Source organism: Anabrus simplex, chromosome 1 (genome assembly GCF_040414725.1).
Source record: "Anabrus simplex isolate iqAnaSimp1 chromosome 1, ASM4041472v1, whole genome shotgun sequence".
In the NCBI taxonomy this organism is placed as follows: Eukaryota; Metazoa; Arthropoda; class Insecta; order Orthoptera; family Tettigoniidae; genus Anabrus; species Anabrus simplex.
In genome coordinates this window covers 1,051,815,542-1,051,843,508 of record NC_090265.1, presented here as the reverse complement: position 1 = coordinate 1,051,843,508, position 27,967 = coordinate 1,051,815,542, and the positions used below count along the sequence as shown (strand labels likewise).

The 27,967-nt window shown below is 39.1% G+C and overlaps 1 protein-coding gene across 4 annotated transcripts in view; it reads left to right on the top strand.

Moving 5' to 3' along the window:
• The window catches only part of LOC136857941 (uncharacterized), a 289,038-nt gene that overhangs the window by 121,598 nt on the left and 139,473 nt on the right, over window positions 1-27,967 (top strand). For 3 of the 4 annotated variants that reach the window (XM_068225370.1, XM_068225369.1, XM_068225371.1), the window contains exon 6: window positions 26,952-27,092. The exons of the other annotated variant lie outside the window; for it this stretch is intronic. In XM_068225370.1, the coding sequence (XP_068081471.1) occupies window positions 26,952-27,092 (141 nt within the window). The remainder of the gene's footprint in view (window positions 1-26,951; window positions 27,093-27,967) is intronic. 4 annotated transcript variants of the gene reach the window in all.

Here is a 27,967-nt window from a genome sequence, read left to right as displayed (position 1 = left end):
TGATGGCAAGCATAATTGGCGGCCATACTAATTTTAGTGAAAAATGGAAGAGTATGTATAAGTACTTTAAGGCAGAAACAGGTTCCAAGAAGGATATTGCAGGTATCATTAGTGAACAAGGGGCATGTGTATGCGAAGATCTTCAAAAGGCAGAAGTATTCAGTCAGCAGTATGTAAAGATTGTTGGTTACAAGGATAATGCATCCAGATAGAGGAGGTGACTAATCCTAAAGAAGTATTAAAATTTACCTATGACAATAATGACATTTACAGTAAGATACAAAAGTTGAAAACTAAAAAAGCAGCTGGAATTGATAAGGTTTTGGTGATATACTAAAGACAATGGGTTGGGATATAGTATCATATCGAAGTACTTACTTGATTATTGTTTGCATGGAGGAACTGTACTAATTTTTATTAATATACTGTGTACTGTATATATATAGCCGTGTTTCTCGTGCCTCCACACTTTCATAAAAGTATTCATGTAGTTTTATAAATAACGTTTATTTGGTTGGGGGGGTGGGGAGCCCACATTCTTGTCTGACATCTCTATAGTTTGCGTAGAACTAGAATGGGATCAATGTTGTTTAAGAGAGCAAAATGCTTTGTGTTGCCACGTCATTCTTTTCACAGCGACCCCCTGTGGGTAGGGGACGCAGGTGAAGAATACACCCACGGTATCCCCTGCCTGTCGTAAGAGGTGACTAAAAGGGGCCCAAGGGCTCTCAACTTGGGAGCGTGGGTTGGCGACCACGGGGCCCTTAGCTGAGATCTGGCATTGCTTCCACTTACTTGTGCCAGGCTCCTTACTTTCATCTATCCTGTCCGACCTCCCTTGGTCAACTCTTGTTCTTTTCCGACCCCGACGGTATTAGAGCATTCGAGGCCTAAGGAGTTTTAATTTTCACGCCCCTCGTGGCCCTTGCCTTTCTTCGTCCGTTACTTCATTTTTCGAAGTGATGGATCCCTTCTTATTCCGTTTTCTCTGTCTACTCTGTGTGGGTGGGGGATGCAGACAAAGAATACACCCTCGGTATCCCCTGCTTGTCGTGAGAGGCGACTAAAAGGGGCGACCAAGGGATGATTGTCTTAGAACCGTGAAACTACCGCTGATAGATACCATCACGCGGGGAACACCATGGGTTGCCTGTACTTGCAAGTAGTACCACTGTATTAGGTGCGAAATAGGTTTTTTGATTAGTAGCAGCAGAGAGTGGGTCACTGTGAGTTTCCAGTACCTGTGAGTCGTACCCTTGTGAGCTACACCACGGGTCTGGGTGTTGCCTGTGATTAGTACCACTATATGATCGGCACTGTGGGTCTTCGTTGCCTGTGCTTAGTACCCACTATGTGAGGAACATCACGGGAATACCAGCACCAGTGATTAGTACACCCAGGTGGGGAACACCATCGGTTTGCATTTCCTGTGTGTGGCGCTATTATGTGAGAAACACCATAGGTCTGCGTTACCTGTACGACGTCCATTACTTGTGAGTAGTACCATCATGTGTGGAACACTGAGTCTGCGCTAATTTTGATTAGTACCCCAACACCACAAATATCATGGTTCTCCTTTACCAGCGATAAGTACCATTATGCGGGGCCGTTGACCTGTATTTTGGACCCCTTTAGACGAGCATCCTCGATTCAGGATTGTACTTTAGAACGGGTCTCTTAGTCAGTAATACTATTTTTTTATGGTAGTTTTTGGGTAGGATCCACTGATTGTTTGAAATTCATGTCCATCCATTCATTCTTCATGCCATTTTTTATTTTGGTCAGTGGATGATTTTGAACTTTTAATTTGTCATTTCATTTCGTACTGTCAGGGGGTGATGACGTAGATGTTTGGCCCCTTAAAACAACAAGCATCATCAGCAACCTTTCACAGCGAAGGCCTCTTGGCGGCAAAGTCGTTACTGTACGTTATGGTGTATTTTAAAGAATTGAAGAAGATATTCAAAGTAAAATAAAAAATAAGCATGTATAATGCCTAATTTGCAACAAGAACAAAATATTCATCAATGTCAATCAATATAATTCTCATACGACAGTTGTCCGTTGACAGTAATCATACTTGTCTCTTCTTGCAGCGTTTTTGCTTACGTTAACCCCAGTTGCAGGGGCGTTTGAAAAGTCCGTGCAAAAATAAAAACTACTTATGTGTTAGGGGTAAACATTTTTTATTTTTCGACAGTCTCCTTTTAGGCTTATACACTTCGTCCAACAATGTTCTAGTTTGTTGATCTCTTCCGAATAATAGGATTTGTCCAAGTCTGCAAAATATCCATTGGTGTTTGCAATCATCTCCTCGTTTTAATAAAATCTTTCAAATTGGGGAACAAATAGTAGTCCGAGGGAGCCAAGTCTGGAAATAGGGTGGATGTAAAATGAGTTGGAATTCTATTTCCATTAATTTTGCGACTTGAATCCTTGCAATTTGTTTAACTGACATTCTGGTGAAGACACCCGATGGGTCACCCAAGGACTTCTGTGCATTTGGACCCGTAAAAAGCCTTAGGAAATAGATGTCAATGAACTATAATGGCCTCTGGAAAGCCTGTCAGGAGGAGTGGGATAAGGTAGACATGCTAGCTCTGCGAAAATGCCTGCTGCAATGCAAATTACATTGTTGGGCTATAGCTAGAAAGGCTGGCTTTCCATTAGAGCATGTTCATTGGTGGAGACATGGCTTTTCATAAGCTAATTACCCTTCAATCATTGTCTCTAGATATTTCAAAGGACATTTAGTGTCTGGTGAGGAGGATGATGGGACTGCCACAATAATTCCTCTAGATAGGCATGAATGAAATATAGAACTGGTAAACTCGACTACAGTGTTGGCTCCATTGATACACTGCTTGGAATTATAGTTTCATGTCCCTCTCCTTATAACTCCCTGATAACTTGCGGTACAATAAATGCAAGGAGAACATTTAGCCAGCGAACATTTAATACCTTTATTGTTTTGGGTTTTCATCGTTATTGTTAATGTAGCATTTTTGTGATGATGATGATGATGATCTGTCAGTATACTTCTAAATAATTGCCAGTATGATCTTCATTGACATAAAACAGAAAAGTTGGTGATTGTTTATTGACATTCAACAAATATTTTACCAATTATTGTGCATCATAATTGCTGGCCCTAGAATACAGAGGTAGCCTGCCTGTCCCTTACCTGGAGGCTCCAGGCTCAATTCTGGCCAGGTCAGGGATTTTTACCTGGATCTGAGAGCTGGTTCGAGATGCAGCCTGCCTGATTACAGTTGGGGAGCTGTCCTCAGTGAGGTAGCATCCCTGGTCTATAAAACCAGGAATAATGGCCAAGACGATTTGTTTTGCTGATCACGCTTCATCTCGTAATCTTCAGGCCTCCGGGTTGAGCAGTGGTCACTTGCTAGACAGAAGCCCACATGGCTCAATTGCGTAACTTCCCTTATAGGACAAAATCCACGTTGTTCTTTGTCTCGGAAGCAACACGCACTTGGCTGACACAGCGGTTTAGTTTATTTGTAGCCACCAACTTGTGAGGGAGTTGACACTGATGGGTTTGGTTAACACTTCATTCACTTGTTTATTTTTAATGGTTTTATCTATGTTAGAATTTTTTTTGTTTTCCATAGCTTTACCCACATTACATTTATTGTCTTTCATGGTTTTAGCTATGTTATGTAGTTTCTGAGAAGCAGAATAGGAGTGATAAGAGTGGGTAAGATGAGAAATGAAAAGGTTTGAAATATAGTAAAAGAAGAGCCACTACAGAACAGGATACGGGCATTTAGACTCAGATGGTATGGACACATGAAGAATATGACAGAGGAAAGGATAACTAGGAGGATGCACGAAATGGAGATAACAGGAAAATGAGCAAAAGGAAGACAAAGACAGAGGTGGATAAAAGGAGTGGAAGTGTGTACAGAGTAGAAGAGAGCAGTGGGCAAGAGTGAAGAGGGAGAAGTGGTGGGAAGATAAGAAGAGATGGAGAGGCTTATCTTCCAAGTAGACCTGGCTGACAGCTAGAAAATGCTTATGATGATGATGATGATGATGATGATGATGATGAGGAGGAGGAGGAGGAGGAGGAGGAGGAGGAGACATGTAAAACTGTTTATTGTAACGATTTACCATTTTCCTTATCTCTAAAAATAAGGACATGAAATTAAATGCCTGTGGTCCATTAAGTCGACACATTCTGACTTGACTCCTTGTACGTACTATTACATTCATTGTCTTTGTTAACGATACTTCATTCTCCAACACTCTTAAAATCAATCCCACAGGTGAAATTAGCATAGGCTTGCATCGTATTATGGTATGTTTCCATGCTTTGCCATGTGAACGGCCCCTATACAAGCATCAGGTTAGCTTGGAGTCGCAAGGCATCATGTGAATCGACTCCGGTGTTTTGAGTCGATGGAGTCAAGACTCTTGATTCCAGGCTTCAGTCATGCACATCCCTAGCCTATTCACACCCAGATTTGTACACTGCCACTTTTGCCCTGATCACCTTCATTGTTACTTTTCATTCCATCTACCTACATACTTTCTTCGTAGTGATGAAGAGTCTGGTATAGGCTTTCCAGCATGTTTTTTGTAAGAATGCACAAAAGTTTGGTTATCTTACGCAGAGGAATATCTGTTGAAATCAGAGCTTTGCAGAGCTTTTTGAATATAGGTGAGCCCGTAGGGCAGGCTTGACCAAGTAGCATTTGCTGAACTGTTGCTGTCTCACCCTGTGGCCGCTGTAGACCTGTTTTGTGCTTCTCGTTATTTATGTGTTGATCCACAGAAATCTTTTCAACCACAACTTTCATTTCACATCTAGAACCGACTCTATTGACCGACGGTGAGATGGCGGCCCTGGTCTAGAAAGCCAAGAATAACAGCTAAGAGGATCCATCGTGCTGACCACATGACACCTCGTAATCTGTAGGCCTTCGGGCTGAGCAGTGTTCGCTTGGTAGGCTGTTGCGCCATGGGGTTTGGTTTAGTTTTAGTCCAAAATAGAACAATAAAGGAACAAGAATGTCTACTGACATGGGTCTTTTCCAGCAACACTAGACTTTACAGAACTTCAAAACTTATTTTTCATGGTATTTCATAAAACAATTGTTTTCCAGTAAACATAGATACAGGTTCGAGCCCCACTGTCAGCAGCCCTGAAGATGGTTTTCCGTGGTTTCCCATTTTCACACCAAGCTGTACCTTAATTAAGGCCACGGCCACTTCCTTCCACTTCCTAGGCCTTTCCTATCACACCGTCGCCATAAGACGTATCTGTGTTGGTGCGACGTAAAGCAAATAGCAAAAAAAGAAACATAGATACAAGTCACATTATTTGCACTTAACCCCTGCTTCTTGATTTGCATCCCTCTAGCTGGCACGTGGAAGCAAATTTATCATTCATGTAAACTGTAACTCTGGAACCGCCGGGTCAACAACTTTACGGTATTTCCTTTTTGGAGCATCTTCATCTGAAGAAATTCCATCCTCATCATTGTTATTTGGAAGACTGGGAGAAATACGCCTGCTAGGAGAATGGAAAGACCCACTAAACTTGATCAGGACTGAAGCAAGGTGTAGCCTCTACTGAAGAAGAGAGAGTTTATCTCTCTTTTCTATTGCAGAAAGTTGACATGCTCTTCGGTACATGAACCAACAGTTGATAATTACAAGTTCCACAAAGTGATTAAACACCCTCACTGGCCATTTCTTTGTTCTGATGGCACTCCTACAGATTGTCAAAGGGCGATCGCCGAGGTCAGTGTGTCTCATGTACGTGTTGTACCCTTCTACTATTTGCAGCCAAGGGAACATCAGTTTTTTGTGTCAGGTCCTTGGACTATCTTTTGCATGTGCCTGTAGGCTCACTTCCCACACAGGAGGACGTAAGAGTAACGCGCTTATTGTCTTTCCACTTCAAGACACACACACCTTCTTTTCACTACTTACATTTTCATCGTATTCCCCTCTTTTTAAAACCTTAGGTTTCTTGTCACTTCACCAGTTCTGTTCTTCATCACAGTTCAGATTTGAAAAAATATGTTTTTCCAAAAGATGAGCACATTTCAAACTATCAGAAAACATATCGGTGTAAATAACATGACAATCATCATTTGGCATTGAGGTGTACAACTTTATTATGGCAGAACCTCAACCTACCTTTGCGTCAGTTTCTGGAACAGTACCTTCCCAAGTTAAATGTGAAAATCTAAGACAAGGCCATCGTATGCTGAAAGAACTTGGCATAAATTAACGGAATTTGCACCTCCTGTAATATAGTATCATTTGTTCATCTATTACTAAATGGCATGAGCATGGAAACTGAACACACTTATTTCTCACGAACAATGACTGATGGCACAGACAGAGACAGAAATCGAAGGATAATACAAACTACAACATTGCCACGTGTGAGAGAAAGCAAGAACTCCAATAACTCTTGCATTAGTTTATGTTTTGTTTTGTTTCAGTTGTATATAATTATCCCGTAAGATTACTTTGGAAGTTCTAGCCGTTGAGGATATTCAGCTGTAAACCTCCAGTATAAAAGATACTTTTAACATGTAGGCTATTTTTTATGGATTTATATTCACACCCATGCATATTTGAACGAAGAAGCAATGTTAAATCAATAACAATGTCTTCTTCTTCATCATCATCCATTCCCTTTTCCAGATTCCCTCTGGGTAGGGTAGTGTACCAAAGCCCTCCACCTTACTTGATTTTTCCACCATTCCTCTTCTAGTACTTAATTGCTATCGACTTCTCTAGGCCGTCCCGTAGGCCTCCTTGCAGTCTCTGTATCCATGAATGTTCTCTTTGTTATTCTCCCTCCTGGCATTCTCATCATGTGTTCAAACCATTTTAGCTTTGCTATATCAATCTCTTCTTGAATTTTACACACTCCCACACTTCTCCTTATTTCCTCATTTTGTATTCTATCTCGTCTTGTCTTTCCCTGTATGCTCCTCAACAACCTCATTTCAGCTGCTTGTATCTTACTTTGGTTCCGCTTAGTCAACGTCCAGGCTGCTGAAGCATAGTTCAGTATAGATTTATAATAGGACGAGTATGAAACCTTCTGCACTTCATTGCACATCTTTGTTCCATACAATGTCTTGTCTCTCACGCACTCAGCGGCGAGGGGGAAGGGGAGGGGGGAGTCACCCCCGCACTTTGTGGAGGAAACATTACATTTTAATTCCATTTTAGCTGGCTGAAACTAGGAATTATAGGAATTATTTTAAGAAATGCTATTTGTATAGCGATGCAGCAAATAATGGAGACTTTGCATGTGCTGTGAGGAAGGGTAACAGGGTGTTCTTTTTTGTTGCCAAGATCATAGGCACCGAGGTACGATTCACCCACCTGCTGCTCCCATTCTCAGTCAGGCAGTCTCTTTAGTGTCTGTTAGCTTCTTAGTGTGTAGTCAAATACTAGATGATTTTTAATTTTATAATCACACCATACTTCTATTTAATTGTAATACATGTATAATATTCTTCCTTTGGTGAAAGTTTTATTGTATAGTATTGAATCAAAATATATATATATAAAACTATTCGTACTGCTCTTAAGTTGGTAAACTGTTAACACTTACCTTTCAGTTTCTTTTTTTTTTTCTTTTCTTTTTTTCTTCTCCTTCAGTTTTGTTGTATATACCCTGCCCCCTCTCGCTTGCTATATCCCACAAACCTGGGTACCTTTTGTTGTTTGAACATTCTTTGCCCCCTACTTCATATTCCCAATCGCCACTACTGCACACACTGGTAGAAACTTGCAGACTGCTGTATTCTTAAATCAATTTCTCCATCCAAATTTCCATCTTGTGACATCTGCCCAACTATTTAAAAATATTCACTACTTCAAGAGGTTCATTTCCTATTTTTATCACTCCCCTGGATTTTCTGGTACCTCTTGTCATGATCAAAGTCTTGCTTTTTGCAGTCATAGATAGATAAATGTCTTTATTGTCCATTGGGCCTTCTCTTACACTAAGCCAATTAGTATACATTAAAGTCATAAGTTATACTACCGTAATTAATACTAGAAGACACAATTTAAACACAGTCAAAATATAACTGAAATGAAATTCCACCACAGTGAGACATACATACAACGATGATGATGATGATGATGATGATGATGATGATAACAATAATAATAATAATAACAACAACAACAACAACAACAGCACGATCACTGAAAGGCCAGAAATTCACAGGTCACTCTCATCCTGCTGTACCTCTTAGCGCTCTTGTAAATGACACTGTAGTTGGTATTCCTCTGATGTCGTCCGGTAAACTATTCCATTCTCGGGCGGCAAACACCGAGAATGAGCTGTTATATACGGCAGTTCGATGGTGAGGGATGATGAGCAGGTTGGATGTTTGAGCCCTTGTATGTCTGTCATGAACATTTGAGAAGTAATGGGAACACGAAGAAAGGTGGGGAAGATGTAATAAGAACTCGTTGGAAGAGAGACAAAGTATGATGGTAACGACGAACATGGAGTCGCGACCACTCTAGTTTTAGGAAAGTTGGTGACACGTGGTTATGTTAAATTGCATAATATATATCTCACACGTGCATTTTGAGCACGCTGTAGCCTTAGATAATTGCGGCCTCACGTCATTGAGAAAAACATCACAATAGTCAAAATGTGGCATTACAAGAGCTTCAGTTAATTTCTTTTTAAGCTTTATTGGAAACTAGCTGATGTACCCGTGCTTCGGTACGGAATTCTCAGAAAGACTGTCTTTGTGGTTTTCCTAACTACAGTTACTTAACTTAGGCCATTAAAAAAAAGTCAGTAGGAATGTAGGGATTAAAAGCAATGTTATCATATAAAATACTCGCCAAATGAAAAAACGCACATTTTCTCACTTTCAACGAACGGTACTACGATGCCGATCTAACAGTCCAAAGTTCCAGTGCTGGTATGACCAGGCCAAAGACAGCCGTGAACACTCCTCTGCCACTGTTCCGGTAGGGAATGAATAGCTCGAATGCTATGATGAACCAGTTTGTTACGTACCAGTAGTATCAGAAAATGTATGAACCAGAGGAATGGCATGCTTAAGAAGAAAGTTATCTAACTCCCCAGCTACTTCCCGCCAATATTCAGGCAGGCTGTTATACTCGGTTCGACCGGGCGATTTAGCTGCGCGGTTAGGGGCGCGCAGCTGAGAGTTTTGCATTCGGGAGATTGTGGGTTTGAAAACCATTGTCGACGGCCCTGAAGATGGTTTCCCATGGCCTCCCATTTTCACACCACGCAAATGCTGGGAATGTACCGTAATTAACGCCAGGGCCGCTTCCTTTCCACTCCTAGCCCTTTCCTATCCCATCGTTGTCATAATACATATCTGTGTCGGTGTGACATAAAATAAATTTTAAAAAATACTCGGTATACAGCAATAATCCCATCTATCGAGCATGACTGGCAACAAAAGACACAAAGCCCATCACAACAAACAATGGTCAATGTACTGTAATGTTATTGTTGTTCAATATTATGAGCTTTCTGTATTTTAGGCTTTTACATTTAGTTTTCTTTCGATTGTGATATTAGGGCGTCTTACGCAATTATTTATAGCGTAGACTGTAGTTCCTTATTCCGCGACTTTACATAACGATTTTCATTAAGTTCTGTCTACCCATTTTCTCATGACTTAAGCTGATATGGACTTTGCAACAAAAATCCAAATTCATGAATATCACTGTTATCATAGCCGGTACAGTAAAAGTGTTTAAGGCATAAATGATTGGAAATTTAGTACTATATAACTTGAGTAATGTATTGTCGATAGGACCACTAATAACACAAATATTTGAGAGTTAAATTTTAGGCCTTCCCCTAAACTACCATTCCACTCAGCGTGAATAAAATTATTCATGGCCTAGATTGTAGCGACTTATTTCCCGACTTTGCGTACAGATTTTCATTAAGATAGGACCGCTAATACCAAACATTTGAGAATTTAAGTTCAGGTCTTCCCCTAAACTACAATTTCTTTCAGCACAAATAAGATTATTTATAGTCTAGATTGTAGCGACTTATTTTCCGACTTTGCATACAGATTTTCATTAAATTGTCTTCAGCCGTTTTCTCGTGATGCGTGTACATACATACATACAGACAGACAGACAGAAATTACGGAAAATTGAAAAGTACATTTCCTTGCTACTATGGACATGATCGATACAGAAATACCATCCTTTTTGAATTCTGAGCAATGTACAGACAAAACTCTTATTTTATATATATAGATATATGTTTATATATAAAGAATCTAAAGCTGAGTAAACTTTTTGACAGATATGTAAGACATGCGTCATCCTTTCGTCCATGATAACACAGAGATTCTTCACTTGTGATACAAACGGAATTGGAACATCCTGAAGGATTACTCTTGGCAACGGGCGTTTAGTTTTACTTGTTATTTGACTTTGATGGCCAAGAAGGATTTCTTGCGACTTTGTAGGGTTCAATTTCAGGCCATGCGTAGCAGACCAATCACTAACAGCCTGTAAGTCAATGTTTAGTAAGTCGATATTTTCCTGAAGATCTCGTGCTGTAGAGTCTGTGTAGAGTTGAAGATCGTTAGCGTACATATGGTATTTGCAATGTCTTAAGTTTGATGATACGTCGTTTACAAAGAGCGTGAAAAGAAGACGACCAAGTACAGAGCCTTGAGGGACTCCTCTGTTCACGTGGTGCCACGAGGAAACGATTCCATTATTACTTTTCACACATTGTTGACATCTGTGAAGATAAGAATGCATCCAAGCAATTGTACTCTGAGAAAAATGTAGAGCCTTCAGTTTTACAAGTAAAATGTCAATGTCTACGCTGTCGAAAGATTTACTGTAATCTAGTAGTACCAGAACTGTGAATCGTCCTCTGTCTATTGCTTGTCTAACATCTTCAGTCACTTTAAATAAGGCTGTAGTTGTACTTTGTCCTTGTTGGAAACCGGACTGGAGAGGATTAAGGAGATTGTGCGTTCGAAGGTACTCAGACATTTGTGTATGGACTACATATTCTAAGATTTTAGATAAAGCTGATAAAATACAGATTGGATGATAGTCTCCCTCGTTCGAAGGCATTTGACTTTTCGGAAGAGGTAGCACAAGAGCCTTCTTCGAGAGATGGGTATGTCGAGTATAGAAGAGAAAAGTTGATTATATGAGTTAAGGTTGGTAATATACAATCAAGAATCTGTTTGACCATGTCAGTCCCAACGTCATCAATTCCTTTTGCTTTCGTGCTTATTCTGAGGACTGCTTTTCTGTCTGGAGGGGTGTCACATGACTGAAATAGGATTTCTCTCTGTCAGGGGTAGGTTGTGTACCGTAATAATTCATAAGTCTCTGTTTGTCGTCAGGATGTACTGTGGAGCATTTAGCAGTAAAGTACTCTGTTCTCTTCTCTTGTTCTTGTTCTTTGTAAGTCCAAGCTTATTAATAGACTCTCTGATGTACCCGTGCTTCGCTATGGAATTCTAGTGAACACGTTGTGAGGAAGATTGTATTAAATTGCATAGTCGTAATGTTACCTTAGAAACACGACGGGAAAGTCACCAAACATCTTTTCTCATATGAAGACTGAGTTAGGGAATTTTCACTGTAATGGTAGAGCCGCTTGCATACCATCAGTCACAATAATGTTGGGGAGTTTTCATTATAATGGTAGACACCCACTCTCCACCTGCCTTTTTACATCCTCAGAATGACTGTATTAGTGGTTTTCCCAACTGAAATGAACATATATTACTATGATGTCAGTAGGAATGGTGCGATTAAAAGCAATGCTTTCATTTGAAATTTTCGATCAAATGAAACGTCTCACATTTTCTCACTTTTAACGATCAGGACTACACTGCCGATCTACCAGTCCAAAGTTCCAGAGCTGGAATGACCAAGCCGCAGACAGCCTTGATTTGCGAACACACTGTCTTTTTTCGGCTGGGAGAGGGTCGAATAGTGGAGACTCCCTGGGCAAAAACTATGCTGTTTTACTCATCTGTTTCCTAGGAGTACCCGATGAGTCGGAAAATATCAATTCGTTACACTGGCGGCGGAAAAATCTATCTGACTTGGAGGCAAATTTTTCCTCCTCAAGCCAGAGGAGAAACCCTCTCTTTACATAATATGGAATAAAATAAATGTAGAATTTAATAAAAGGGAAGAGGAAGAAGCTTTTCTTAAGAAACGGCTCTTTTCAGGGTTGAATTTTGAGTTATTTGGTGAATTATGGTGCTATAATTTGGAATAGGCCTAAATTGTTATTCTAGACCAGGCCATACTACCACTACTAATACTAAGTCAGCCTCTGTCTTAAGTATTGCACACTGCTCATTCAAAACAGCGCGTCATAGTAGGGATCGAATAACTGGAATACTATGAAGAACCCGTGTGTTCCGTACCAGCTGTAACAGAAAATATATGAACCAGAGGAATGACATGCTAAACAAGAAAGTTTTCTAACTCCCCGGCTATTTCCCGCCAATATTCAGTCAGGTTATTATACTAGGAATGCAGCAGTAATCCCATCTATCGGAGTTGAGAGGCAGCATAAAAGACCTAAAACATCACAACAAACAATGGTCAATGTAATGTTATTGTTGATCAATGTGATGTGTTTTCGATATTGTGGGCCTTCAGATTTAGTTTTCTTCCGACTCTGAAATACCACTCACAACAGGGTACTATAAAACTGAATAAAACATAAATGATCGGAAATTGTATTCTGTTACTTTTGTTATGTAGTACTTTTCGATAGGACCAAAAAAATAGGTATTTAAAAATTAAATTTTAGGCGCCTTCCCCTAAAGTACAATTCCACCCAGGATGAATAAAATCGTTTATAGTTTAGACTGTAGTTTCTTATTCCCCGACTCTATATACGGATTTTCATTAAATTCTGTTAACCCATTTTCTCGTGGCTCGGAGACGACATGGACTCAGCAACAAAAATAAAAATTCATGAATATCTGTGTTATCATAGCCGGTGCGGTAAAAATGTATAGGACATGAGTGGTCGGAAATTTAATTCTATATAACTTCGGTTATGTAGTATTTATCGATACAATCACTAATAATATAAATATTTGAGAATTAAATTTTAGGCCTTCCCCTAAACTACCATTTCATTCAGAGTGAATAAAATTATCTATAGCCTAGATTGTAGTGGCTCGTTCTCCGACTTTGTATACCAGTTTTCAATGAGATAGGACCACTAATGACATAAATATTTGAAAATTGAATTTTAGGTCTTTTCCTAAACTACCATTTCCATCAGCGTGAATAAAATTATTTATGGCTTAGATTGTAGTGACTTATTCCCCGATTTTGCATACCGATTTTCAGAAAATTCTCTTTAGTGGTTTTCTAGTGATGCGTGTACATACAGGCAGGCAGAAATTACGGAAAAGTAAAAAGTGCATTTCCTTGTTACTGTGGACGTGACCGATACAGAAATTCCATTCTTTTCAAATTCTGAGCAATGTACAGACAAAACTCTTATTTTATATATATGTATATATATTTCCATAATGTCATTGCTGTTCTGCCGTCAGGCGTAATTAAACTGTAAGCATGTCGCAGTTTAGCATTTTGTATTTGTTGTGTTGTCTTATTTCGTAACTTCTTATATTCGTCAAAGTTTTGTACGGTAGGGTCATTTTTGTGCTGTCTGTGAGCGCAGTCTCTTTGTTTCATTAGTTGTCTAATTTCGTCATTTAACCACGGAGAGGGTCCTTTTGATATTCTCACTCGCCTCTTTGAGGCATGCTTGACAAATAGAGGGTATTTTGCCTGCGTCCTCTAAGAGTCTATCTTTATTTATATTTTTCAGTGGTCAATAGGTGATAAATTTATGGGAGGGTTTCGTTGGCCGGAGGTTATTTGAGATGTAAATTGCGTCATGTGCAGATATACCAGGCACAGATCTAATAGTGTGTGCGAATGAGATGTATGGTGAGTCGGAGAGAGGTTAGGCTTGAAACAATGTTTTGAGTCGTGTGGATTTGGAAGAAGTTGCGTCACTTAAGTCCATATTGAAGTCTCCCATAATTATTGTGTGAGGGTAGCCTGGCAGTAGTTTAGTTAAGTCAGCTTCAAAATCTTCTAATTGACCTGTATTAGGAGGTTTGTAAACTACTCCTTCGAGGGCATTAATCCCGTTCGTTGTTATTTACAAACATGCATTCTGGTTTTCTCTCATACCTGCCTGGTGAATGACCTAACAACTTAGGTTTGAGGCTGGTTAGGAAATAGGCACATACCCCTCCACCCCATTTGTGATTGCGGTCATTTCTCAGAAGCAAGTAGCCTTCAAGATGACACAAAGAAGACTGGCTATTATCTGTTAACAATGATTCAGACACTAGCGGGACATGGAAAACAGGTGGGGTGAATATTTCTACAATCTTGTCCATTTGGTTGGCTGCTAATATACTTTGCACGTGTGGGGCTCTAGGATGTTGCGAGACGAAATTCATAAGGATAGTAGCGGACTTTGGTCAAGGTTTGCGCTAGAGGGTGAAGGGAGTGGGGACAGCGGAAGGACGGGAGAGGGTAGCTGGTCTGAGGCGACATAAGATAGCTGTTGAAATCGACTAGTGACGTCAGAGGAATTTGTTTTGTCACTTCTAACTCTTGCCAACTTGGAATGATGAGAGTTAACAAAATGTACAGATAAACACAAAGGGCTAGGATCAATTTAACGTTAATTGGAGTAGTGGGGTGGAGGTATATAATCAGCGCTGCCTAGAATTACCTATTGTTTTAAAGTGCGATGAAATTAGTGTCTAAATTAATAAAATTAAAAGTATTTAAAAATGAAAGTTGTTAAATGAATAATTAATCATAAAGAAATAAGACAGCAAATGTAATTATTTAGTAAAATATATAGACAAATAGTTGCAAAAAGAAATTTTAACTAAGCTAAATGAAAATAAATGATAATTCACTGAACTATTCTAAGATAAAATTTAACGATCTTGAGAGAAATAAATATGGACTAATCTAGGAAAATAAACACTCAGTTCGGTGCACTCAATTCAGTGAATTGTTGCATTTAGCTCCTGTCACTGTCCTTAGGAATGTCACTCAGCCGGTTAATTCTAATTTTACTGCCATCTGGTTTCTTAATAATGATGTCTCCACTTGAGGTCCAACAATTGCTTTGATTAAAGCAGAGAATAGCAGCCTTAAGAATTGACAATCTGGTGGAGGTTAGATCCTCGCGACTAGTTACTGGGGCACCTTTCAATTTTTGCTTATTGCGAAACACTTCGTGCCTTGTTCGATATTATTTGAATTTGACAATGATTGGCCGAGGTTTCCCTGGAGATTTAGGCCCGACTCGGTGACTCCTATCAATGTCTTGCAAATTCACATTCACACCTGTCTCCCTAAAAACATTTATCGCTTGTTCGTCCGTATTTTCACTTACACTTTCCTGTACCCCCAAAATTCTAACATTAGCTCTTCTACTGTATTGTTTCAGTGAGTCACATCTTGCAGCAAAGTCTTCCCTCATCTCGGATTTCTTTATCCCTGCTCTCGAGTTTTGCGTTCAATTCTACCACAATTTTAGAATTGAACTGGAGAGATTTTTCTAATTCCTTTATGACGAGTTCTGTCACACGCTCCGATATGGCGGCTACTATCTTTTCAAGGAAGTTACCAGAGCTGATAGTTTCGTTTAGTATCCTGGTGACTGCCTCTTCAACAGGGTTGGCACTACTGCTTGGGTCACTGGTGTTGCGCTTGCTGCGGCTCATATTGCCTGAGAAATCACTACTTAACCCTGCCAGGCCTGGTTGCTCACAGTATGCCAAGAGTGCCAGACAGATTTAAAGAATTTTGCAGGTTCTCACTCTCTGGACTATATAGTTCACAAATATTATAACTATGACTTGAAATTATTATTAAATGTTAACAAGAAGACATTCTTACTGCTGAATTAAATTACAGCACTAAAATGCTCTTGGGTATTTTGAAAAAAAAAATATTTTCCAAGCAATTTTAAAACACCAAAAATTTAAAATCAAAAACAAAACAGAAAATAAAACAGAAAATTCAACTCAACGGTAAATATTGATGACTTCTTTGAAATGTCCTGGATTTTAGATGAATAAACATGTAAAGTTTTACATTTTTATCTTCAGTAGTTTGAGAGTTATGTACAATGGTATTGCAATACAGTTGGCATGTTCAACAATGGGATCGAACCTGGCACATGGGTCGTAGTTAGGGTGACCAGATGGTGATACGTTATCATTGTTCACAAGATGAAAGAATCTCAAGGTCAATTGGAATCTGTTTCTCGAGAATATATATCCAAACGATGGAATATAACGGGAGTTTTTGACCCAATAAGAAAATATGCTTCCCCTTCTAGTTATACTCATTTTCAACAAAACAGCAATGAAAGCCTTCATTTCAGTCAGTGTAACCGGGCGCCACTGCTGTGCCCTGGCATATGGTGACAAGACATGATTTCTCATGTCTGCTTTTGTCTGTAGTTATGAGATTCAATAATTGAGCCGTGAAAAATAAAATAAAAATATGCTATAGGTTTGCGTCTGACGAAGAGGCTTGTCTCGGGCCAGGAGTATCATTTCAGGTTAGGGTTAGTATTTTGCATCTTGACCTAATTGAATTTCATGGAAAACAGGAAATTGTTGCTGTTGGATATTGTTACAGCCGTCATCATCATCGTACTGTCACTCAGACTGTCATTACCACTTTCAGTATTTACACTCGGACAATGAGTGTTTACAGAAAACTCGCCATTATCACTCCCAATAACACTCTTTCCCGTTCCTCACTTGTTTGAGGAATGAATTCCTCGTCGGAGTCTTCATCATCCTCTTCTTCACAAAAAATCATTAAGATATAAAGCCAGTTCGTGATCGTTAACAAATTAACTTCTGCCGCTAGTCGCCATTTTACTCACGTGGCATGGAGATTGTACGTCGTAGATGAACGTGGACTTTAGAAATTCAATGCATGATAACGAATGAACTTACGCACTATCTAGCGGCGTAGTTAAAATCTAATGCCAATTCTCTATGGACTCGACACATAAGATGTTGCAATCTGACGGCCCAAGTTGTGCTAACTCTTATAGAATTGTGCGCTATCCAAACCACGATATATCATGGTGGTTGGCACTTTACGTGTATATACGAAACAATAATATATCGTTGTCTGGCTCTCTACGGCTTAATGTTGGTGAACTGATTGTTACAATGACTGATACTCGCTGGTTTGATTCAACACTGTATCACACACTCGTGTACCACTATATAGCTCCCTTTAGAATAACACCTTCTAATTCACCTAAACTGAGGAGCCGGTCTTACGCACGTCCGTCGCCCATGAAGCGTTTTTCCAAGGCCCTTTGCGACAAAAATGTTAATGGCCAAACCTATATGAGTATCTCACCCTTTATTTAAAATTGCGTCACTAATCTTCATTCCAAAATTTCTTATCTCCTCATTCCATAAATCAACTTGTGCCTGTACTTCCTCTTCATTATCTTCCCAAACTACAATGTCATCAGCAAAGAGCATAGACTTTACTTGCTCGCCCATCATCTTCTCCTTGATATTATGTAGAATTCTATCCATGATGATAATGAAAAGTAAGGGAGACAATACATTTCCCTGTCTTAAACCTATCTCAACTCTGAACCATTCAGTTTGACCCACTTTAGTTCTGACACCGCGTTCGCAGTTTTGACACAATGCTATTACCGTCTGCATTGTTTCATTCCCAATCTGTGCCTCTGTCAATGTTTTCCAGACCAAATTCCTTGGGACATTGTCATATGCCTTTTCAATACCTAGTAATGTTATTACCATGTCCTTTCCATATTCCCAATACCTTCCCATCATTTAATGCAATGTAAATATTGGGTCAAATGTGGACCTGCCTATTCTGAATCTATACTGGTGTTCTGCAAATTTTCTCTCTATTCTGTCTCTTTTTCATTTATCCAAGATTCTTTCCAGGATCTTAGCTGTATGAGGTATCAGTGTCGCTCCTCTGTAATTTTCACATTGCTTCTTGTCTCCTTGGTATAACGATCCCTTTTGTCCACTCTTTTGGAACATTCTTTTCTCTCCATATCACTCTGAAGAGTCTAAACAACCACTGTAGACCAACTGCTCGTGCTGCTATTATCATTTCTATGGTGACCTTGTCAATTCCAGCTATCTTGCATCATTTCATTCTTTTAGTGGTCCAAACAATCTCTGCCATGGACACCTCGTTTTCCTTATCTTCCATCTGCACTAAACCTGGTTCTTAGATTTCTCCTGACCGAGCTCGATAGCTGCAGTCACATAAGGGTGGCCAGTATTTGGGAGATAGTGGGTTCGAACCCCACTGTCTGCAGCCCTAAAGATGGTTTTCCAAGGTTTCCCATTTTCACACCAGGCAAATGCTGGGGCTGTACCTTAATTAAAGCCACGGCCACTTCCTTCCCACTCCTAGCCCTTTCCTGTCCTATCGCCGCCATAAGACCTGTCTGTGTCGGTGCGACGTAAAGCAACTTGTAATAAATAATAAATAGATTTCTCCTTGTACCCCGATGTATTTTGCACATTGTAAAGTTGTTCAAACTATTTTCCTCACCCCTGTAATATATCCTGCTTCTGTGTCTTTCCCATCTTTAACTTAGCTGTGATCTCCTTAGAAAGATTCACTTGGGAGGGCTGTTACATCTATCAACATTTTCCTGTTACCTTTCTCGACCAAAATATAATCTATCCGAGTTTTGATTTTATTATCCCAACTATATCTTGTTATCTTCTGACTGTTTTTCTTTCGAAACCATCTGTTACCAATGATCAGATCATTTCTTCTACAAAAGCCTACCAAAATATCTCCAGCCTTGTTTCGTTTCCTATATCCAAATGGTCCTATAATCTCTTCATCTCCTTTTCTTTCCTGACCTACTTGGGCAGTCATGTGTCCTATGATCACAACTTGTTTGTCCTGTATATGGTCTTCCAGTTTTTCTAGGTATTCCTCTAGGTGCGTATCTGTATTTCCTGTTTGTGGTGCATACCCTTGAATTATACCTATAACACCAGTTTCAAGTCTCAATCTGACCTTAATCAACCTGTCATTTATGTTTTCCACCAATTCTAGGTAATCCTTTAGGTCTTTTCTAATTATGAGACCTACACCATTTTTGGCTTCTCTTCCTGCACTATAGTATAAGGCGTATCCTTTCTTTAGTTTCCTCTCACCTTTTCCTTTCCATTTGGTCTCACTGATTCCCAGCAATACTATATCTTTGTCAACCATAAAATCTACAATTTCTTCCACTTTCCCTGTTAGTGTCACTACATTGATGGTCGCTATCTTGATGTATTTGTTAACAATGTAAAATCTGTAAATAATGGATTCTTGTGTCGATGCATTGTCAGAGATTATAACTCCAGCATACCTCATTTATTATTCTGTGTCCTTCTCTCCATCACTTGTACCTGCATCCGATGAAGATTCTTGCAGGTTGATGGCGTTATCTATAACAATCTCCCGTATGAAGTAATCTTCTTGAATTGTTTCAGCATGCCGAACATAGTCCTCCCATGCTTTTGTCACAATACTTTCAATAGCTTTGTGAACTAATTTTTCCGTGTCTGCAATTTTGAAAGTAGTGTTTCTTTCTGCCATGAATTCCTTAACCTGTGACCATACAAGTTCTATCGGATTGTACTGGCAACAATATGGTGGCAAGCGCACAACCCTATGGCCATGCTCACGAGTGACAGCGGCAAGTTCATAACCTTTTTCGCGCGACTTATGCATTTTAACCAGTTGCAACAACCATGCGCGTGTCTGTGAAGCAGAGTGTGGAATTGACTTACCGGATAGCCATGCTACAATATCAGCCTTCTTACTGTTTGTACTTGGTGCTTTATCCCTTATAGCCGAGTGATAGCTAGCATTATCCATCACAATTACGGATACTGGAGTTAAGTAGGGTAAAAACTGTACTTTGAACCACTCGGTAAACGTCACAGCATTCATTAAACTATCATAGTCACTGTTATTGTTTGGACCTAAACATTAATTTGCTTTGAGGAATGAATCCAGAAACAGCAGAACCAGCATCACAAATTTTTAAATGACCGCCCTTACCAGTCGGAACATTCAGACCCCACAAGCCATCATTCGATTTCCAGTAAGTACTTCTGGTATGGTTCTGATTTACCCAAGTTTCATGTAAGTAATAAATTTGGACCTTTCCTTCTTGCCTAATTTGATGCATTGTCCTCAAGAATACGGCCCTTGCAGCAGCGATATCAGAACGTTCCATAAGGATACATGCACATGGTAGTTGTGTAAACAAATACAAAATCAGCTGATTACTTTATTCCGATAATTTGTTGTCTAAGTTCGCGGCATACTTTGTACTTGCACCTTCGTTTATTCTTCGAGTAAAACTGAATAATCAAATTCCTATATCCTAATAATATTGCATTTTAAGCCACCGGCATAGTTTCGACAGAAATTATTGAAGACAACCTCTTATTTTTCAGCATTTAAGGACACATTTATTATCCATCCCGCATAATAGGGAAAATAATAGTAATTCACCAGCGGTAAAAATCATATAACCTCATTACAGTTGAGAATTGTAGTGTAGATACGGCATATTTAGATAGGCCTAGTACCAATTATGCCTGCTATATTCGTGTGTATCTTTGTGTGTGTATCTATTAGAGCATAGTACTAATAATAATCTGTCTAAGCATTTAGCTTTGTTGGTAATCTTTTGAGTACAGTAGTTCTTGCAGATTTCAAACATGCCATTTTCATTTCTGTTTGTGCTTAGTAGCGACATACGGTACCGGTATTGTAATTAGAATACGTCTGAACGTAGTTTGAAATTATTGTAGTGCACCGTACAATATTTCCATATACAAGTAATATCTTATTAGAAATTAGTGTGCTTATTTTATTATTGTAAAATATTTGTGTAGTATAATAGAGGAATCCGTAGAGACTCTCTTGCTAGAATTCCGTTGTTATAAGTAGGATAGGCTTAACTACAGTTTAGAATTGTGTAATTCTTGTATATTCCTTTTGGTATTCAGTAATTAACAGCAGTTTTTATCGTGTTACGGTGTTGTAGGATAAAAATAGAGTACGACTAAGGGCCGGTTCTACCACCTACTGGTAAAGTAGCGCGTAATTTGCCCTCCGCGTAAAAGGATGTTTCCATCCGACCACTCCCAGGTAGCGCTATCGGCAGCATAAATCGTCGTTACCCGGCGCGTAATTTCTCAGCCACTTCGAGGGCCCGATAAGACTTTACCTGCCGGGCAAGTTCTGAGAGCTGAACATTATTAGCTGTATTTCTGGTGATATGCAACTCAAATTAGCTTAGTATACTGAAAAAAGCAGTATACTGTAACAGTGATCGATATTGTATTGCAGGATTTTGAACATTAATGCTTCCCTTTAGTTGCAACGGTCACACCAGCCTCTCGCATCGGTAGCGCAGGGAACACATTTTATACGTCAAGCTTTCGTAAAGAAACTCTAAAAGGATGTAAAATCAAAATCTATCTGGAAATCATTTCAAATGGGCTTTAATTTTCTACTTTTTCAGTTTTCGGGCACGAGATATATATTACTGTATGTATCCTACCTAACCCAAGCGTTTTCGTAGCGTAGTGGTTAACACGTACGCTTCGTAATACGAAGTGTGGAGGTTCGAGTCTTTATTATGACGAATCTTTTTTATTTCCATTATTAGCGTTGTGTTAATCTGTATGCCTCTTTTCATACGTTCTTATCACAATATTATGTCTACTAGGAAAATTGCTTTATATATATGCTACCTATAGCAAGTGATGTTATGATTAATAGCATATAGGACTGTCGCCCAGGTAGCAGATTCCCTATTAGTTGTTTACATAGGCTTGTAAATTATTTCGAAGAAATTGGAAACTATTCCATTCCCGAATTCCTCTTCCTATGAATGGATATTTATCCCGATTAGTTCTTTACATTTACAGTACCTTCCAACTTTATCTTAATAAAGTTAAAAATTAAAATGAAATGCTTTATCAATAAATGGAAGCATCTGGAACTAAACGAGGTCACAGAACTGGTTGCAAATAGAGCATCGCGGAGATACTTAATCAATTCACAGAAGCCTGCAGATAGAATGCTCAAAGGTAATAAGTCCGTAAAGAAGGTGTGTGTATATACATATATGGAAGCGCGTAAAAGAGAGTTAAGAACAATGGCAGGGAACGAAAATACACTTTAAAATGTAAATTAGAAATACGATCAAAACCTGCGTACCTTCTATTACGGAGCGAGCGACTTGACCAGTCTACTACGAGAATACCTTTCAAAAACGCTGCCTTGCATGGCAGGTTATAACTGGCATAAGAAAATGCAATCTCGAGATTTTAATCTCAATTAGGTATTGATATTGAAGATCATAGATTAAAATCACGAAAGCTGGACATGAATCGTTGTCCATAACTCTTAAGACTCCCCTTATTAGGCTTTTTGGTGATAATCAGCAGACGCAAGCACAGGGAAATAAGACAATCAAAATGGGTTTCATGCATCTGACGATAGATAGCACCACACTCGAAAGCGAGAAATCGCTGAAAATCAGTCTAGCCATCTTTGTATATCGGTGTCTAGCTCCGGGTAGCTACCTAGCGCTTGCGCGGAGGTGGTTGGACGCAAGCCAAAGTACCAGCCGATTTACACCTCCAGGTAGTTTACCTCCCGGGCAGCTGCCAGCCACTTTACCAGCAGATGGTAGAACCGGCCCGAAGTAGTATTGTAGTGTAGTAGTATGTTAATTGCCTTATTGTTGTGTGATCTTTGAGTATTATCCTAGACAATATTTCTTTCCGTTCTTTTTTTTTTTTTTTTTTTTTTTTTGCATATAAGAAGTTATTTTATTTTTCCTTTTCTTTTAATTTTTTCCGTAAAGAATGGCTAAGGAGTGCAAGTGTAGGAACTGTGGGTGTGGCGAGGCATTGAGGGATATGAGGGCCGAGTTGGAGAGTTTGAGGGAGATAATTAGGATTCTCACAGAAGATCGGAAGGAAGGTAGGCCTCCCTCAAACAATGTACAGGTTACAGTAGGTTTAAAAGAGGGATGGGAAAGAAAGGAGGGAATATTAGAAGACAGGTGGTCAAATGTTCGAAGGGGTAGGAGATTGCAGGCTAAGGGCTCTCTTCAGGACCAGAATTCAGGACAGGTGTCTGTGAGAAATTGGTACCAGTCACTCCAGGTAGAACAACAGAAGGAAGATGTGGAAGAGGGAACTGTTGCTGAGATGTGTGGAAGTAGGAGGAAGGGAAAAGGTAGGAAAGAGAGATGTAGAGTAGAGGATAGGAAAAGACAGGTAAAACAAGGTCATGGGAGGGAGAAAAGGGAGGAGGAAATAGCTTGTGCAGCTATCAAGAAAGGTAGGGCTGACCAGTAGGGTAGGGGATCAAATGAGGTGGGTAGGGTTGAGGCTCTGGCCATGGGGGATTCCATTGTTAGACATGTGGGAAAAGTGTGTAGAGGAAAGGGAACCAGGGTAGAGTGTTATCCAGAAATTAGGTTGAGGCAGATGTTGATGAAAGTAGAAGAGAAGGAGGAGGGGAAGGAGAAGGTGGAAGTGTTTCATGTTGGTACCAACAACGTAAGGCAAGCTGGTATAAGTACCAACATAGTGGGGGATGTCTGGGGTCTGGTAAATGCAGCACAGGTGCAGTTTAAGGAAGTGGAGATTGTTATCAGTGGAATGCTGTGTAGGAGGGATACTGACTGGAGGATGATTGGGGATTTAAATGAAACTATGGAGTGGGTATGTGGGAAACTGGGAGTGAGGTTTCTAGATCTTAATGGGTGGGTAGGAGATAGGGATCTGCGCTCAGATGGCTTTCACTTAAACCGCAGTAGTATGTATAAGTTAGGAAATTTGTTTGGAAGGGTAGTAGGGAGATACACTCAGGGAAACGGGCTGGTCTAGGGAGCGGTGATAAGGGTACAGAGACCTGGAAGTCAAGTAGGGATGACATAAAAATGTTAGTATTGAACTGTAGAAGTATCGTAAAGTATAGAATTAAGTAATTTAATAGATATATACTTACCAGACATTGTAATAGAAGTTGAATCATGTCTGAGAAATGAAATGATATAATGGATGCAGGAATTTTCTCACAGAACTGGAGAGTGTATCATAGAGATAGGATAGAAATGGTGGGAAGGGGAGTATTCATTCTGGTGAAAGAAGAATTTGTAAGCTACGAAAAAGTTAAAGGTGACAAATATGAAATTCTAGGTGTAAGGCTCATTTTTGGAGTGAACATTCCGGGAAAGGGTAGCGCTGACACTGATTCAGAATTATTTGATAAGATAATCAGCTATGTGGGAAACGACATGGAAAGGAATGTGATTGTAGCGGGAGATCTGAATTTACCAAATGTCAATTGGGAAGGAAATACGAATGACAGGAAGTATGACCAACAAATGGCAAATAAGCTAATATGGGAAGGACAGCTGATTCAGAAAGTGGTGGAACCAACTAGAGGGGAAAATATCCTGGACGTGGTGCTGGTAAAACCAGATGAGCTCTTTAGAGAATATAGATGTTGATTCCCATAGGGCACTGGAATATTGGTTCTGAATGAGTAAAATTTATAATACCAATATATGGTATATTATTATTATTATTATTATTATTATTATTATTATTATTATTATTATTATTATTATTGTTGTTGTTGTTGTTGTTGTTGTTGTTGTTGTTGTTGTAAATGTATTTTAAACCAAGGAATACTTACTGTTGAATAAAACCATAACGTATTAGGGAGGAAAAGAAGAGTTAGTTTGAAATAGGACTACAACATATTGCAATACATATGTAGTATTATGGTAGTGTTCATCACAAAAGAACTTAAGAAAACTGTGTTTGGATTTCACTGAAGACATGCGGATCGATATCATACTGTTCCTTGTGATTTCCTCTTAATGCTAAGCTGTAAAATACAACAAATGCACAATAAACAATTGAAATAATACATTATATACCTGTTGGGGGAGACACTTTTCCGCCATATTGCCCCAGCGGCCCTTTTCTAACTGTCCTTCAACCCGCCAGGCTTGTACGGTACTGCTTGTTGCGGCAGAAACTTGAAGCACCGAGGTGCACGCATGTGGACGTATGGTCACTGCTGCGATAAAACCAACAGCAACTTTGTACTGAGCTCCAGCCCAAGGTGCCCATATGTTTACTTAGTTAACCGAGAGGATAATATTATTGATTCGATGTTGGGTATACTTGAAGGAATTTCAGTGGCAGTACCATCTTGTAACTATGTTTAAACTTTTTCTAACTTTCAAAACTACAGTACTCAAATTCGAACAGAGTGAAGTTTGTAATTCAGAAATGTATTGATGCTTGACCCGCCGGGGACAGGGAGTGAGAAAAAAAGAACTCGCTGTTCTACTTGTCCGTTATTATAAATCACTTCATCTTCACCATAAGGAGACTTGCCAATTAGACTTTGTTAACATCCTCTCTCATGGGTCTTTTATTACAACAACACATCCACAGGTATCAGGCTGTTGATGTCAAATTTTGTTTACATACTTATTTCCTAAAATGTTGTGGTCTTTGGTATGAATTTCTGATGGAGCCTGTTGTCTTGGTGTACAGTGCATTGTCCTTGTTCATTAGCAGTTGTCAAGCTGTTAATGTTAATAAAGGTGAACTTTATTGTTAACTAGGATATTATACTGTACATCTTTATCAAAAGTCTCATTAATTGTATGAAATTACTTCCATTCTTCATTTAGATACAAAATACTCATAATAATTTATGTTATCTAACAGTATTTGAAGAACATGGTTGTGCCATTGAGGTATCAAGTTACTCTACCCATAACTGCCTCTGAATGCTATTGTAAATTGGAAGTATTGATGAGCACTGTTTTAACAGTAGCAAAGTTTATTAATGTATTGTAATAAAAATGTGTGTATTATGAGTTATGAACTAATGTTATAGCTTTACAGTTACAAAATGTTAGTTATAAGGGGCAGTGAAATGAAAACTGGTCACCTGTAGGGAGAACTATAATGGAACCTTTTTTACCTCAAGAGTACAATCACCAGAACTGTTAAGATATTTATCCCCCTGGATGGTGAGACAGTTATTCCCATCCTTGAAAAAGCTGGCAGGCTGCTGGTGGAACTACATATGTACCCAGTCACATGCGTTGTCATCTGATGCAAACCAATGTCTACAATTGTCTTTCTTTCTTCAGCTCCCCGAAGATGTGAAAATCACATGGAATGAGGTTGAGTCTGTAGGAAAGTTGTTGAAGAATTCCCCACCCAAATCTCTGGAGTTAATTCTTCACAAAGGTGGTAATGACGTTTGTTAGCATGCCCTGGCGTTTTGTCTTTTGGCACACCTTATTCTTTGCAACATGTCTTTATAGCGCCGTGGATTAATTGTGGCCCCATACTCCAGCTACCCCATTCTTTTGAGGTACAAAAAGTTCTAAACTTTTTTGCAGATGGCCTATTTTCATTTTACTGCCCATTATATTAATATCAGCTTAAGTAATTAAAATATTTACTTTGATTATACCACATGTGACTTTTCCGGACCTTCTGTATCATTTATGTTAGTGTGAATCATTTATAAGTAAACATCGCTACTAGAGCAATAAACTGACATTTATGGATCCTTTGATTCCATAGTTGGATAATTCCTCATACTCTTGCCTTGCTAAATATAATATACTAGAATTTACTTGAAATATTTTCTACATATACAGGTGTTGAAACCAGCAGTAGATGGGGCGCTTTTATTTTTTGTCATGTAGGTTTTTACATGGACTCCAGTGGTATGCTTTTGTGCTACAGGGGTCAGAAAGTGAGTCGTGCAGCTGGACGGATTCAGATTCAGAGTCTGGAAGCAGCTCTTGCTCATCACGCAGTGGGCACTCCAGTCGGTCCTCTCACACTCACCAGACCTTCTCCATCCGCGAGACGAACTTTGAGCAGGCAAGTGAAGGGCCTCCTGTCGGTAGTTGTTTGTAATTTTTCACCCTGTAGTTGATGGATGCCTTTCACTGAAGGTTGCTTTGGTTCTAAAACATTCTATAACTTGATATATTTTTTTTCCAATTCCTCTTGCCTCAACAACCATTTGAATAAGGTGGAGTTAAAAAAAGTGTTTTGCACCATTTGTAATCGTGACTGATCCATGTAGTACACTTGCACTAAAAAAGTTACTAACAATATATTACAGCAATTAATCACAAAATGTATATGGCCATTGCCTCCCTTTTAGAGAAATAATATCATATTTAGACAGACATCAAACATGTGTTTATTAAAATTCTTTTACACTATAAATTTTGGTATTGAAGCAGGAAATGCTCAATTTCAGTGGGTAGCAGGCCTGTAAACAATAGATATGATGGTGTTATAGCCAAGTGGCATTATCACTAGTTTCTCACCAAAGCAGCTGCAGCTGGAAACTTGGCCAATGCACGCGGGATTTTTGAAATGAAAAGTCAACCCCGCCAGTTTGGATGGGTGTGATCCCAGCGCAGTATCAATGGTCACGTATAACTACAAGAGTGCTTACTTTGCTTAAGCATATGTCCAATGAAATGCCTTTTTGAAATCAGTCTCGGTGCATTTTTCTTTTTTAATTCAGTACAGGCTAATTTTGCTGATGTAACTTCCTGACATTTTTCAGAAATGTTGGTGCAGAACTTTTTTTTAATTCATGTTATTGGAACAATGATGTACCTTTCTTTTGAAATGGAATGATCTTAGAGTAGATATTGAATAAAAGATAAATTATTATAATTGCCATATTCGTTACACTGTTGGAATATGATTTGGGTGTAATAACTATTCTCGTAAGT